The sequence below is a fragment of the Narcine bancroftii genome, chromosome 7 (genome assembly GCF_036971445.1).
Source record: "Narcine bancroftii isolate sNarBan1 chromosome 7, sNarBan1.hap1, whole genome shotgun sequence".
In the NCBI taxonomy this organism is placed as follows: domain Eukaryota; kingdom Metazoa; phylum Chordata; class Chondrichthyes; order Torpediniformes; family Narcinidae; genus Narcine; species Narcine bancroftii.
Window position 1 is genome coordinate 27,309,505 of NC_091475.1, and position 16,232 is coordinate 27,325,736.

At 45.7% G+C, this 16,232-nt stretch overlaps 1 protein-coding gene across 9 annotated transcripts in view; it reads right to left on the reverse strand.

Annotated features, from left to right (window-relative positions):
• LOC138738639 (solute carrier family 22 member 15-like) overlaps positions 1–16,232 on the reverse strand; it is a 58,753-nt gene that overhangs the window by 17,240 nt on the left and 25,281 nt on the right. For 6 of the 9 annotated variants that reach the window (XM_069889242.1, XM_069889239.1, XM_069889243.1 and 3 more), the window contains 4 exons: positions 15,780–15,920; positions 15,154–15,239; positions 11,483–11,600; positions 1,359–1,431 (listed from right to left, as the gene is read on the reverse strand). In XM_069889242.1, coding sequence (XP_069745343.1) covers positions 1,359–1,431; positions 11,483–11,600; positions 15,154–15,239; positions 15,780–15,920 — 418 coding nt within the window. Of the gene's footprint in view, positions 1–959; positions 1,178–1,358; positions 1,432–2,887; positions 3,008–10,953; positions 11,076–11,482; positions 11,601–15,153; positions 15,240–15,779; positions 15,921–16,232 lie in introns of those variants that run through there. The other 3 variants (XR_011341640.1, XM_069889244.1, XM_069889245.1) reach the window with 3 other exon arrangements.

A 16,232-nucleotide genomic window follows, 5' to 3' on the forward strand; every position in this document is an offset into this window, starting at 1 on the left:
TGGCCTTATAGGTGGACAGGGTTGTAAAGAAAGCTTTTGGCATCTTAGCCTTTATAAATCTAAGTATTGAGAATAAGAGTTGGGATGTTAGGTTGAAGTTGTTTAAGACATTGATGAGGCCAAATCTGGAATATTGTGTGCAGTTCTGGACTTCTAACTACAGGAAGGATATCAATAAGACTGAAAGATTCCAGAAAAGATTTAAGAGGATGTTGCCAGGTCTTCATGAATTTAGTTACAAGGAAAGATTAAACATGTTAGGAATTTATTCCTTGGAGCAAAGAAGAATGAGGGGAGATTTGATAGAGGTTGAGACAGAGTGGATGCGATTAGGCTTTTTCCACTGAGATTTGGGAGTGGGGGGGTGGAGTTAAAGAGGTCATAGTTTTAAGTTGAAAGGGGAAAGTTCTTCACTGAGAGTGGTGGGAGTGTGGAATGAGCTGCTATCTGGTGTGGTGAATGCAGGCTCCATGTTAAGTTTTAAGAATAAATACATGGATGAGAGAGGTCTGGAGGGTTATGGAATGGGAGCAGGTCAATGGGGCGAGTTGAATGATGGTCAGCACAGATGAGAAGGGCCAAATGGCCTGTTTTCTGCACTGCAGCATTCTAGGATGTAGAGGTCTCCAACAAGATCAGCACTTAAAGTCCCTCCTTAACCCGGGAACCACTCTAGACTTCAGAATCCATTTTTTTTTTTAGCTACTGTGGCTGAGATTTGAACTCGTGGTTCTGGATCAAGTGTTGAGACTGCAAGCAATGCTTTTCCAGAGACTTAATTTCTTCATTGGTACCATGCTCAAAAGGATTTGATGAGTTTTCCACACTGACATTGTATAGTTGTCTGCAACCATTTGCAAGTTGATGAATAATTTCTACATGAAAATATTTCAAAGTGGGGAAATATTACACATTTCCAAAATAAATGTGAAGCAAATAAATTCATGCACACACAAAGATTGAGTTTTTTTTCCAATTCTAACAATACTACAATTATGTCATGACCACAAAAAAAAGCCGGTTGGTGAAGCTGTTGAAATGGGGTCAAATAGGGAAGATGGTTTAAATTCCATTGGAAGGAGAAAGCAGAATGATAGAACCACATGTAGCTCTTCTTTCCAGCCACAGATTAATATCCCCATACCAGGAAACATCTTACCAGTCATTACTGTGCTGCCTGTATGGTAAACAACAAATTGTGTTCTGTCATTCAGGGGTATCAACAGCCGAGAACACTCCTCAATTCCATTCAGAACAGATGTTCATTATTGATAAAATATGATAGGGTATAAACTATAAGCAGTAAGAGTGGAAGAGAAAGGAAATCTAAGGTGAAAAATCAAGTACTGTAAACTAACCAGTGATGGAACAAAAGGTGCAATGATTCCCCCAATTCTTGAAGACATAGAACAGATTCCCATTCCAACATTCCTACAGGAAAACATTGAAAACTGTAATTAGTTGAGAGTCTTAATACAAATTCAGAAAATGAATTATGACCCAATATCCCTCCCAGTCCGGGCTCCACAGGACCGAGGGGATTACGTCACCATGTACTTGCCGCCAATCTGCGGGGCTGATGTGTTTAAACACGGTGGGAGCTCCGCGCCCTCTAGAAAGGGGCATAACTGTCCAGTGAGCCGCTACTCAGCACCGCATATATGCGGTCCATTGCCCAGCTGAGTACACAGTTACCCGGCCCATGGCTCCACATGTCTGCTGGTGAGCCACTCCGGCAACTGTTCAGGCTACTGTGCTATGTTCTCGCTCGGCCCACTACATGGCCACTACATCACAAAAGCAAATAACAAAATACCTTGCTGTTCAAGTTTGGCCTGATTCTACTTGCATTTTGGGAATCCTCAGTGAATTGCTGACAATCAATAATAATTTGGATATGATGTTCTGAAAGAGCAGGTTAATCACAAAGTATACAGACAAACTCAAATGTACTGAAGTGGAAAAACTGGATCATTTCATGCATCAGAATTTGAAAAATATTAAGAAATTAGTTTGAAAAGATTTAAATTCAAAATTTAAAGTTCAAAACAATTCCCAGCACACAAACTAACACTTCGAGCAGACTGGAAATTAATACAGCAGCTTGATGTTTAAGCCGAATGGAAAGGGTGATGGCAGCAAAGGTAGATCAGAGGGGAATATGACAGCTCAATGAATCTGGAAGGATGAGATCAGTGCAAGTGCTCATGGAAGGAATGCAGAGGCTTGATGTTCAAGCTGACCTGAATTGATGACGACATTGCGAACAGACCTGGAAGAAATACCTGGTGTTCCCTCTACATCAGAGAGACTGGGAGATCACTTCATTGAGCACCTACACTCTTTCGCTGCAACAATAGGTTCCTCCCAGAGGCAAACATTTCATTCCACATCCCATTCCCAGACCAACATGTCTGCCTATGAGTTTGTGCACAGTCAAACCAAGGCCACCCGCAAATTGGAGGAGCACCACCTAATATTCCACCTGGGCACTCTATAACTAGAGGGCAATAATGCAGTCTTCTCCAGTTTCCTTTAAACCCCCTCCTGAGTCTCTCCTTCCCTATCCCACTGTCTTTCCTTGAACTCCCCACCCCATTCCCTCTTCATAAGGAGAGCTACCCCTCTCCCAGTCACTTCTCAGCTTTTTTCTCTTCTACCCACTCAGCCATACCACCTACCTGTCAGCCTATACTCTTCCTCTGCCCCCTCTTCTATCCCCACCCTTTATCCTATACTTCCTATAGATGCTCCAAGACCTGCTGAATTTCATCAGCACTTTGGCGTACCGCCCAAAAGAAATATTAGAGCTTGGAATCCAAGTGATCTGGAAAGGGTGTGAACACACAGGGTATGAAACGAACACTAGCATTTTGGTCAGGCAAACCTGAAAAGATGTGTTCAGTACGTAGATCTGAAAGGAACAAAGCAGCTTGGAGCTGAAGGGAATCCAGAAGGAATATTCCAGCTCCGTGCTCATGCAGACCTGAAAGGGCGAATGCAGCACCTATGAATAGAATATGGTAGTTTGACGTCCAAACATCCCAATTATATGGCAGCTTGGAGTTCAAGGTGTTCCCGAAAGGGCGAGCGCAGAAGGCATGAAACACATTCAGCCTGTTAGGTGGATCCCAAAGTGTGAGAACAGCAAAAGAAAGAGGCCCCAAAAGGTTGCAGTGGGGAAGGGGGGGGGAGAAAGGAGGAGATAACCACACAAGAAAACCCATGGGGAGGGGGAAACTGCGCGAGAGAACCCATGGGGAGGGGGAAACTGCGCGAGAGAACCCATGGGGAGGGGGAAACTGCGCGAGAGAACCCATGGGGAGGGGGAAACTGCGCGAGAGAACCCATGGGGAGGGGGAAACTGCGCGAGAGAACCCATGGGGAGGGGGAAACTGCGCGAGAGAACCCATGGGGAGGGGGAAACTGCGCGAGAGAACCCATGGGGAGGGGGAAACTGCGCGAGAGAACCCATGGGGAGGGGGAAACTGCGCGAGAGAACCCATGGGGAGGGGGAAACTGCGCGAGAGAACCCATGGGGAGGGGGAAACTGCGCGAGAGAACCCATGGGGAGGGGGAAACTGCGCGAGAGAACCCATGGGGAGGGGGAAACTGCGCGAGAGAACCCATGGGGAGGGGGAAACTGCGCGAGAGAACCCATGGGGAGGGGGAAACTGCGCGAGAGAACCCATGGGGAGGGGGAAACTGCGCGAGAGAACCCATGGGGAGGGGGAAACTGCGCGAGAGAACCCATGGGGAGGGGGAAACTGCGCGAGAGAACCCATGGGGAGGGGGAAACTGCGCGAGAGAACCCATGGGGAGGGGGAAACTGCGCGAGAGAACCCATGGGGAGGGGGAAACTGCGCGAGAGAACCCATGGGGAGGGGGAAACTGCGCGAGAGAACCCATGGGGAGGGGGAAACTGCGCGAGAGAACCCATGGGGAGGGGGAAACTGCGCGAGAGAACCCATGGGGAGGGGGAAACTGCGCGAGAGAACCCATGGGGAGGGGGAAACTGCGCGAGAGAACCCATGGGGAGGGGGAAACTGCGCGAGAGAACCCATGGGGAGGGGGAAACTGCGCGAGAGAACCCATGGGGAGGGGGAAACTGCGCGAGAGAACCCATGGGGAGGGGGAAATTGCGCGAGAGAACCCATGGGGAGGGGGAAATTGCGCGAGAGAACCCATGGGGAGGGGGAAATTGCGCGAGAGAACCCATGGTGAGGGGGAAATTGCGCGAGAGAACCCATGGGGAGGGGGAAATTGCGCGAGAGAACCCAAGGGGGGGAAATTGCGCGAGAGAACCCATGGGGGGGAAATTGCACGAGAGAACCCAAGGGGGGGAAATTGCACGAGAGAACCCAAGGGGGGGAAATTGCACGAGAGAACCCAAGGGGGGGAAATTGCACGAGAGAACCCAAGGGGGGGAAATTGCACGAGAGAACCCAAGGGGGGGAAATTGCACGAGAGAACCCAAGGGGGGGAAATTGCACGAGAGAACCCAAGGGGGGGAAATTGCACGAGAGAACCCAAGGGGGGGAAATTGCACGAGAGAACCCAAGGGGGGGAAATTGCACGAGAGAACCCAAGGGGGGGGAAATTGCACGAGAGAACCCAAGGGGGGAAATTGCACGAGAGAACCCAAGGGGGGAAATTGCACGAGAGAACCCAAGGGGGGGAAATTGCACGAGAGAACCCAAGGGGGGGAAATTGCACGAGAGAACCCAAGGGGGGGAAATTGCACGAGAGAACCCAAGGGGGGGAAATTGCACGAGAGAACCCAAGGGGGGGAAATTGCACGAGAGAACCGGGGGGGGGGAAATTGCACGAGAGAACCCAAGGGGGGGAAATTGCACAAGAGAACCCAAGGGGGGGAAATTGCACAAGAGAACCCAAGGGGGGGAAAATTGCACAAGAGAACCCAAGGGGGGGAAAATTGCACAAGAGAACCCAAGGGGGGGAAATTGCACAAGAGAACCCAAGGGGGGGAAATTGCACAAGAGAACCAAGGGGGGGAAATTGCACAAGAGAACCCAAGGGGGGGAAATTGCACAAGAGAACCCAAGGGGGGGAAATTGCACAAGAGAACCCAAGGGGGGGAAATTGCACAAGAGAACCCAAGGGGGGGAAATTGCACAAGAGAACCCAAGGGGGGGAAATTGCACAAGAGAACCCAAGGGGGGGAAATTGCACAAGAGAACCCAAGGGGGGGAAATTGCACAAGAGAACCCAAGGGGGGGAAATTGCACAAGAGAACCCAAGGGGGGGAAATTGCACAAGAGAACCCAAGGGGGGGAAAATTGCACAAGAGAACCCAAGGGGGGGAAATTGCACAAGAGAACCCAAGGGGGGGAAATTGCACAAGAGAACCCAAGGGGGGGAAATTGCACAAGAGAACCCAAGGGGGGGAAATTGCACAAGAGAACCCAAGGGGGGGAAATTGCACAAGAGAACCCAAGGGGGGGAAATTGCACAAGAGAACCCAAGGGGGGGAAATTGCACAAGAGAACCCAAGGGGGGGAAATTGCACAAGAGAACCCAAGGGGGGAAATTGCACAAGAGAACCCAAGGGGGGGAAATTGCACAAGAGAACCCAAGGGGGGGAAATTGCACAAGAGAACCCAAGGGGGGGGAAATTGCACAAGAGAACCCAAGGGGGGGAAATTGCACAAGAGAACCCAAGGGGGGGAAATTGCACAAGAGAACCCAAGGGGGGGAAATTGCACAAGAGAACCCAAGGGGGGGAAATTGCACAAGAGAACCCAAGGGGGGGGGGAATTTGCACAAGAGAACCCAAGGGGGGGGAATTTGCACAAGAGAACCCAAGGGGGGGAAAATTGCACAAGAGAACCCAAGGGGGGGAAAATTGCACAAGAGAACCCAAGGGGGGGAAAATTGCACAAGAGAACCCAAGGGGGGGAAAATTGCACAAGAGAACCCAAGGGGGGGAAAATTGCACAAGAGAACCCAAGGGGGGGAAAATTGCACAAGAGAACCCAAGGGGGGGAAAATTGCACAAGAGAACCCAAGGGGGGGAAAATTGCACAAGAGAACCCAAGGGGGGGAAAATTGCACAAGAGAACCCAAGGGGGGGAAATTGCACAAGAGAACCCAAGGGGGGGGAAAATTGCACCAGAGAACCCAAGGGGGGGGGGAAATTGCACCAGAGAACCCAAGGGGGGGAAATTGCACCAGAGAACCCAAGGGGGGGAAATTGCACCAGAGAACCCAAGGGGGGGAAATTGCACCAGAGAACCCAAGGGGGGGAAATTGCACCAGAGAACCCAAGGGGGGGAAATTGCACCAGAGAACCCAAGGGGGGGAAATTGCACCAGAGAACCCAAGGGGGGGAAATTGCACCAGAGAACCCAAGGGGGGGAAATTGCACCAGAGAACCCAAGGGGGGGAAATTGCACCAGAGAACCCAAGGGGGGGAAATTGCACAAGAGAACCCAAGGGGGGGAAATTGCACAAGAGAACCCAAGGGGGGGGGAAATTGCACAAGAGAACCCAAGGGGGGGAAATTGCACAAGAGAACCCAAGGGGGGGAAATTGCACAAGAGAACCCAAGGGGGGGAAATTGCACAAGAGAACCCAAGGGGGGGAAATTGCACAAGAGAACCCAAGGGGGGGGGGAATTTGCACAAGAGAACCCAAGGGGGGGGAAAATTGCACAAGAGAACCCAAGGGGGGGAAAATTGCACAAGAGAACCCAAGGGGGGGAAAATTGCACAAGAGAACCCAAGGGGGGGAAAATTGCACAAGAGAACCCAAGGGGGGGAAAATTGCACAAGAGAACCCAAGGGGGGGAAAATTGCACAAGAGAACCCAAGGGGGGGAAAATTGCACAAGAGAACCCAAGGGGGGGAAAATTGCACAAGAGAACCCAAGGGGGGGAAAATTGCACAAGAGAACCCAAGGGGGGGAAAATTGCACAAGAGAACCCAAGGGGGGGGAAATTGCACAAGAGAACCCAAGGGGGGGGGAAAATTGCACCAGAGAACCCAAGGGGGGGGGGAAATTGCACCAGAGAACCCAAGGGGGGGGGGGGGAAATTGCACCAGAGAACCCAAGGGGGGGAAATTGCACCAGAGAACCCAAGGGGGGGAAATTGCACCAGAGAACCCAAGGGGGGGAAATTGCACCAGAGAACCCAAGGGGGGGAAATTGCACCAGAGAACCCAAGGGGGGGAAATTGCACCAGAGAACCCAAGGGGGGGAAATTGCACCAGAGAACCCAAGGGGGGGAAATTGCACCAGAGAACCCAAGGGGGGGAAATTGCACAAGAGAACCCAAGGGGGGGAAATTGCACAAGAGAACCCAAGGGGGGGAAATTGCACAAGAGAACCCAAGGGGGGGGGAAATTGCACAAGAGAACCCAAGGGGGGAGGGAAAATTGCACAAGAGAACCCAAGGGGGGGGAATTGTGCAAGAGACCCAAGAGGGGGAATTGTGCAAGAGACCCAAGGGGGGGAATTGTGCAAGAGACCCAAGGGGAGGGAATTGTGCAAGAGACCCAAGGGGGGGAATTGTGCAAGAGACCCAAGGGGAGGGAATTGTGCAAGAGAACCCAAGGAGGGGGGAAATTGCGCAAGGTAACCCAAGGAGGGGGGAAATTGCGCAAGATAACCCAAGGAGGGGGGAAATTGCGCAAGATAACCCAAAGGGGGGGTGGGAAATTGCGCAAGAGAACCCAAGTGGGGGGGGATTGCACAAGAGAACCCAAGGGAGGGGGAATTGCGCAAGAGAACCCAAGGGAGGGGGAATTGCGCAAGAGAACCCAAGGGAGGGGGAATTGCGCAAGAGAACCCGGGGGGGGGGGGGGAGGAAACCGCGCAAAAGAACCCAAAAGGGTGAGCACAACAGAAGACCTGAAACGAATTCATCAGCTAATTAGTCAGGCAGCCCTGAAGGCCAAGGGTGGCGCAGGTGGGTATGAATGGGATTCGGTGGGTTCTTGTTTAAGTGGATGGGAACAGCTCGAGCGGATGTGAATGGAATTCGATGGCTTGGCCGACCTGAAGGGCTGGGAATAGCCGAGAATGTGAAACAATTTTTAAAAATATTTTATTTACAATTTTTAAATCATGACATTAGTTATAATATATCAATACAAACATCGTATAATGAAACCCACCCCCCAACCTCCCTCGTCCACTCCACTAACACCCTCCCTCCTCCCTTACCCACCTACAAAGAAAGGAGATTATCACTAAAAACAATCAACTTTTTTTTTTTTTTTAAAACGAATTCAACAGCGTGTTGGCCAGGCCAGAAGGGTGAGGCGATTCAAGGGGGAAGTGAAAAAGATATGGCTGTTTGGTGTTTCAGTGAACCTGAAAGGAGGGAAACACGCATTTGCAGTCTCTGATTACATTAATAACAAAGCTACTGGAGGAACTCAGCAAGTCTCAGTGCCCATAGGAAGCAACAACATAATAGATGTTTCGGGCCGGAGTTTTTCATCAAGGTATGACCAATATGTACAGAGATACCCATCAATCGTCCCCATGGCATCTACTTCTGTGACTCCAGGAGGTATTGCACTTAATTCTGTCTTGCTTACCACATTGTTTTTTGTAAATTTATTATTATATTTGAATGTAATGTGGCTTAAAATTTTAAATAAAGTATTAAAAAAATTCTGCCTTACCTGCAGGAGAAAGAATCTCAGGGTTGTATGTGATGTCATGTTGTACTGACAATAAATCTGAACTTTGAAAAACTGAACTTGCACCCACACCTCCTCCCTCACCACCATTCAGAGCCCCAGGTGGTCCTTCCAAGTGAGGCAACAGTTTGCTTGAATATGCAGGGGTCATCTATTGCATCAGGGCTCCTGTTGTGGTCTTCTCTATGTAGGAGGGACTGAATCGCTTTGTTGAAGACCTGGGCTCTGCCTGCTGTGATAGCAGGTATCTCCCAGTGGCCATCATTTTCATTTACCTGCTCCATTCCCTTACCAACAGGTCTGTTCCTAGTCTCATACATTGCTCCCAATCAGATTGCAATCATATCAACCTCCAGATTCTGTTAGCCTCTCCGTCTCTCTCTTCCCTTTTCCCTGTCTCCTTTCCTGAGCTCTGCATTCAAAGAGGCAAACAACCCTGCCCGCTCAGCTTTCCTCTTTCCAGTCCTCTTATCCATATCCAATTAACATCTTTGTCTGAACTCCTTTCCTTGTCCTTTCTTTCCTTCCCCAGCCTTTTAATTCAGGTCCCTGGCTGCTTTTTACCAATAGCTTGAAGAGGGGCTTATGGCCGAAACATTGGTTCTACATTATTCATTAGAACATGGACAACTGAGAGGGGACTTGATAGAGGGATTTAAAATTATGAAAGGAATAGATAGACTAGACATAGACCGACTCTTTTCCCTGAGGGCAGCGGAGGTTGGAACAAGAGGGCATGAGTTAAAGGTAAGGGGGCAAAACTTTAGGAGAAATACTAGAGGATGCTTTTTCACTCAGCGAATGGTGGCAGAATGGAATGATCTTCCAAAAGAGATAGTTGCGGTAGGATCCCTTCTGTCTTTTAAGAGAAGGTTAGATATGTACATGGAGGTGAGAGGGTTGGAGGGTTATGGGTGGAGAGCGGAAGGGTCGAGCTAGTGGAGTTGTTCAAATGAACCGGTGCGGACTCGAAGGGCCGACATGGCCTGTTTCCACGCCGTAAATGGTTATATGGTTACATCTTTACCTCAAAGAGTTGGATATGGGAGGGAGGGCACAAGGAGCGCATTGGCTTCCCCAGATCCCTACTACCTCTCCCTTCCCTACAGTCCCCCCATCAACCTCCCTCTTGTGCTCCCCCTCCCATATCCACCTATGACCTCATTCAAACCTGTGCTCCTCACCCTGCCTCTCCCACCACCCCTCCCATTTTATTCAGGTGCCTGTTTGCACATTGATCATAATGTGATGAAGTATGCATCTTTAATTTAACTTTATAAAGAAGCCCAAGAGACTGCTTAGTTTCTTCAGTATTTATTTATGACTACAATCATGGCATCTGCAGATTTTTGTACTTCACTGTAAGGGTGGGAACACTACACGTGAAAAGAATAAGGAGCTTGGTGTTCACACGGGCATGAAAGGGAGAGAACAGCACAAGCCAAGCAGAAAGGGTGAAAACAGTAAAGGACGTGAAACTAGTACGTTGGTCAGGCAAACCTGACAAGCGGAGTGCAACACAAGTGGGCATTAAAGAAATAGGGCAGCTCAAATTGCAAGAGAATCTGAAAGGGAGGGAGTTAAACACAACAAGATTACAAACACTAACTGTAGTTTAAAAAACCCCACAGAAATGCTGGAGAAACTCTGCAGGTCTCACAGCATCCAGAGGTGGTAAAGATATACTAACGACGTTTCAGGCCTGAGCTCTTCTTTAATGTATGAGTAAAAATCAGGCAAGCATCTGAATTAAAAGGGTAGGGAGAAGCAAAAGGTGGGGGGGGAAGCGCAGACAAACAGATAAAATGTGATAATTGAACATGGATGGGAGATAGGGGAGGAAAGGTGGGAATTGATCCGGTGAGGGGGTGCAGAGCTGGAGCCAAGGAGAACTAGGGATAGATGGAGGGGCGCTATCAGAAACCAGAGAAGTCTAAGTTAATGCCATCTGGTCAGAGGGTCCCCAGATATTGTTCCTCCTATTTGCAGGTGGTCTCCGTCTGGCAGTTCAAGGACATGCTAGAAAGGGACTGGGACAAGGAAATGAAATGGGTTTCCCCTGGAAGATCCCCACTATTGCAGCTGGCAGAGCTAACCTGATCAATTCTCACCTTTCCCCTCTTCTGTGTCCTTTCTATATACAAATATTACCTTTTCTTTGTTGGTCTGCAGTCTTCCCCCTGCCCTTTCTTTTCTTCACCCCAGTATTTTAATTCAGATACCTGCATGCTTTTTACTCATACCTTGAAGGGCTCAGGCCCGAAACCTTGCTTCTATACCTTTACCTCCTATGGACGCAGTGATACCTGCGGAGTTCCACCAGCATTTCTGTGTTTTTAGCAAAAGGGTGACAGCAGCACAAGAGAACCCAAAAGGAATATGACAGCTTGGTGTTCAAACAGACTGAAACAGAAAGGCAATCCAAGTGAACCCAAAAATTCCACTAGATCAGTTTGGACATTTTAAATGTCATTTAGGCAGATACAGAGGAAGTAAACATTCAGAGGGATGTGAGTAAATGGGTCTAGTCCACTTTGGCAACTTGGGCCTGTTTCACTGCTGTATAGCTCTATGAACTCTATAACCTGTCAAAGTCTATTCACTTCTGTCTGAAAAATATTCACTCTTCCCCCTTGCATTTTCTACCCATCTAGCAAGCTTCAAGGAAGAGAATATTTACTTCATCTAGCTTCCAGTTCCACTTTACACAGACTAAACATGGGAAATAAATTTTTACTAGAATTTAGGCATCATGTGACATCAGAAATAGACAAATGCAATTATTAAGGTTTTACCTTCCACAATCTTACCTGACTGAGGTAGGAAAGAGCTCAGAGGAATAGATGTAGACCACATTAAATGCAGCACTTATTGATAGTTTACCCAGAATGGAGGAAGATTGCCTCATGAATGAGAAATGTCCAATATCTGAAAAAAAAATATCCATTCCAAGTTACAAAATCTCAGTGCAAGGTTCAAAATGCAAGTTGCGAGCAAATTCTGCAAGCAGCCAGTAGTTGTTGACATATTTCAAGTTTTGCTTCAAGGTTATAGCTAATTTTTCCTGCGTTTTTGAGATAAACGTTCAGCTTGATTTTATTTTACCAAAATGCAGACATTAGAAGAGTTCTGACAACTTTTACAGACCATTTAATCATAATTTTATTCTTGTCTAACAGAGTATAAACAATTTATAACATAGTAACTGATAATGTGGAATAAACCGTGGAAAACTCAACTTTAGTACGGATATGTTTGAATGAGTCAGACAACAATGACATTCTAATTTTTGCAAGCGATTATGAGGAATATAGTCACCACACTCAGCATTATTGGAAATACCAAAGTTCAAATATTCAGAGCCAGAAATTGGATATTAAAAAGGATAAGGCTTTTCTGAAAATAAATCTTAAAGCTTCGTCAAACCCATGAAAATGGCTTCCAAAAAAGTCAACTGTTTCAAGAAGTTGATTGTACAACTCTCACACAACCAAGGCCAAGGCATTATAACTTAGTGAGGTCTGAATAATTCAGAGAATAATTCAGAGAATAATTCAGAGAATAATTCAGAGAATAATTCAGAGAATAATTCAGAGAATAATTCAGAGAATAATTCAGAGAATAATTCAGAGATGGGGAAACACAACAAACAAATATTTGGGTTTCAACCGAATATTGCAGTAATGCTGCAGTTTACCTTGAAGAGAAAAGCTGCAGGGATTCCAATATGGTGGCTGTATTATACTACCCAGATCTACACAAAGCACTCTGAACTTTATTCTTTCTTGAACCTAATTTTAATGCAAGAACAGCCTACATTTCCATTGTACTTTTGCCAAGAAACCTCAGCAGCATAAAACAACAGAGTCAAACAGGAATTTCTGCAAACACCTGATTGTAGTGGAATACATAAAACCGCATAAACCTTTGGTCGGAATCCCTTTACTACCTATAGTGTGCTGTGTGGCTTGCTGAGGTTTCCCAGCACTTTTGTGTATTCCACAGCAAAACAACCGTGGTGGATTAAAAAAAAAGGCAATGAGGAGAGCAGAAGCGTTATCAGCATTATAGAAGAAGCTTTTGAAATTTGGTTGGAGAGGGAAGAAATGCTCAAAGGTGAACCTGGACATTACAAAAAGAAGCCAAGTTTGTGATTCTTCACCAAACTTGGTCAAAATCAACTGCATCAAGTAAAACACAAAGGTCTGCAGACACCGTGGTTGAAGTATAAACACAATGGTGGAGAAACTCAGCAGGTCAAACAGTGTACTTTATACAGCCAAGATAAAGAATAATTTGGGCGTGAGCTCTTCATCAAGGTATGGAAAAAAACATAGCCAGGCACCCAAACAGATTCGTTTGTTGGGGGATGGGTGGTAAAGCATGGTCACAAAGGCAAGAGATAGTAATAGGTGGATAAGGGAGTAAGGGTGCACCACCAAGTAGGGGAAGGAGGGGTGGCTCTGTGAATGGAGAGTGAAGGGGGTAGAGAGATGGAGGAAAGAAAAAGGAAAAGGGAAAGGAGGGAAAATGGAGAGAAGTTTATGCTAATGCCATCTGGTTGGAGAGTGCCCAGACAGAAAATCAAGTATTATTCCTCCAATTTACAGGTGGTCTTGGTGGGATAGTACACGAGCATGAGAGTGGGGTGTGGAATTGAATTGGTTGGCCACTGGGAAATCCCTCTCACTGATGTGGACAGAGCAAAGGTGCTCAGCGAAGCGATCTCTCAGTCTGTGCCCAGTTTCACCAATGTAGAGACTACAGATGTAGAAAAGATACAAAAGGATGTTGCCAGGACTGGAGTTTTAATGAAACTGGTTTGTTTAGACTGTTTTCCCTGGAGTGAAGTTGGCCAAGGCGTGACCCTTTTGAAGTTTATAAAATAATGAGGGGTACAGATAGGGAAGATAATTGCAGTCTTTTTCACAGAGTAGGACAATGTAGCCTCTCTCAAGTAGAGGAGGAGATTGGTTCAAGGCCAGTGGGGAGGGAAAGCACTGGTTTAAGATGAAAAGGGAAGAATTTAAAAGGCATGTTTTGTGCAGACATGTTCACTCACACAGAAGAAAGTGGCTACATAGAACAAGCTGCTAAAGGCAGCCACAACATAATTTTAAAAGACTTTAGACAAATACATGGATAGGAAAGGTTCAGAAGTGTATGGGCTAAACAGTTAGGGACCCAAGGGACAGGCATGGCAAGTAAGTCTGAGAAGCCTGTGTCTCTATCTCTCTCTTTCTCCCCCTCCCCCTCCACCCCACCCCATGGAAGAAGAGTAACATCCCAACAGTAAATTATTAGGAGGACCGAAGCCATCTTCTCCTCAACAAGATCACTTTGCTACCAATTAAATGTCTCTTCCCAACCATGGTTTCAGGGTGAAGCTTCCACTTCTAAACCATCTATTTACAACATTTTTCGTCCTGAGATTCATCTCCGGCATCACTATTACATGGATCACCAATACCCTACTCTGTAGATCTGCCCACTTAAATCTTGCTCGCAAGTTCCATGCTCAATTAATTAAAAAAAAATCACCCTCCTCTACAGCCTACGTGCCCGATCTACCAAAGTCCCTAGGTCCTCAGGCCCTTTATAACTCAGTCCTAAAAGAATCAGACTTTTGAAGTGAGCTATTTGAATTGATGTGCAAAAGAATGTTCAAGACTGGAGCATCAAGAGCAAAGTGACGATGAATAATATCAAGTTCACTGTTTATCAAATAGATGAAAAGTAACCATATAAGCTTCATCTATAGTTTGAAACTCTGGACTAATCCAAACCATCTTATAAAGAAATACGCAAATTTATTCGAGTCTATCTTGAGAAACTCTAGCATGCCAACTGCTATCTTTAAAAAATTTTTTTAAAAAATCTCCATAGCAGCTACCCATCTGAGTGTTGGAAGGTTGAAATACGAGACAATTCCATAAGTCTACAACTTGCACTGAAATACAAATTAAGCAGATCATTGGCAAATCCTGGAGCGAGTGTTCGATTCCAGTAGCTATAATGCTATTTCATAGTGTTAGACCAGAATTACTAGCTAACAACCCTCTTTTCAAAGAAACACTTCACCGTTGTTTGAATGTCAAGTCCATCCTTCCAATTTTATGCAGGGAGCTCAAACAATAAGCCAGGAGTTTGAAAATAATAAATGTTAGGGTACTAGATTTGTTTAAGTTGATTATCTGACTGTACATACACAACCAGACAAAACACTGTTTCTTCACACCACAGCGTACACATGCATGTACAGAAGACATTTCTCACAGCTCAATCACATGTACACAAAAATATCATGCAAAATAAATTTACATGCATGAAGCATACAAACCATATTCAATGAGCAATCATTTTGTAATCCAGATATTTATCACACAGAAATGCACAAGTAAAAACAGGAAATTTGATGGCACAGGTATAGTGGTGAGGTTCAATCAAACGATAAACATGCAATTTGTTTGGATAATCTTGCCTTTATTCTCTGGAAGCAAAATCATGACAAGACATGCTACACCTCCCACAAACAGGAATCCTGCCTGTGTTCGCCTGCGACCCGACCTAATGGAAAAACGTGACAAAACCGCAGTTCAGATACTTTTGTCCAGTTCCATATTACTTTTTGAACATCAACAGTAAAGTCTGCAAATCTATTCAATGGTGGCTTCAAGTCTCCCAATATTACAATATTAATGAAAGGATTGTACAAATTAATGTCCCTGTTACACTCCAAATGGACATTTGAAAAGTTTTAAAAACACTCTTTACTGCCTCAGCATAAGAAAAGCGAGACCTTTTTCTCATTTATGGGAATTATTGTTTAATAGGACTGTTACATGAAATCAAATCTCTAAATGCAGCTGCTACCAGACAATTTGACGGAGTTTATAAAATGGCATCGTCAGGACCACTCAATTTTAAAGATGCATCATTTTGTAATGCCATAGGGTAGAAAAAAATTCAATAATAAATAAATTAAACTAGCAAAATAAATCACCTCCTGCCAATCTAAAACAGGAAAACATTTCAATAAGTCAGGTGAACACTAAATAGACAAAAAATGAAACATTTTTATGAATGGAAGATTTAAAATCACCTTACCAAGTACGATTCAACAGAAAGAGACAAATAGGATAAGAAGGCAATTCTGCCAATCCAGAGAGTGCTAGGCTTAGATATCGATCGCCACCCAGATCTCCTGCACTTAGAGTCAGGCCATAGTACACAAGACTGCTTATTAACCTAATGGGAAGAAGAAAACAAGAATTGTAAAAATATCTAATGTTCCTGATCTAACTACTCGACCTAAAACTACTTTGCTTTAACTTGCTTTTGTCAAGTCCTGTGATTAATACAATATTAATAAATGTGAACATTTTGTTAGGTATTCTAATGTTACCAACATAATGCCAGAGTAAAGGATTGGTAACATACACTCATCCCATGTACATCTTCAAAAATAGTGACAAAAAGAACCAAATCTACTTCTAAATCTCAGTTACTTTTAACAATAGATTTTGAAAAGACAGAATGAAAGAGTCTTGGGATAAATTC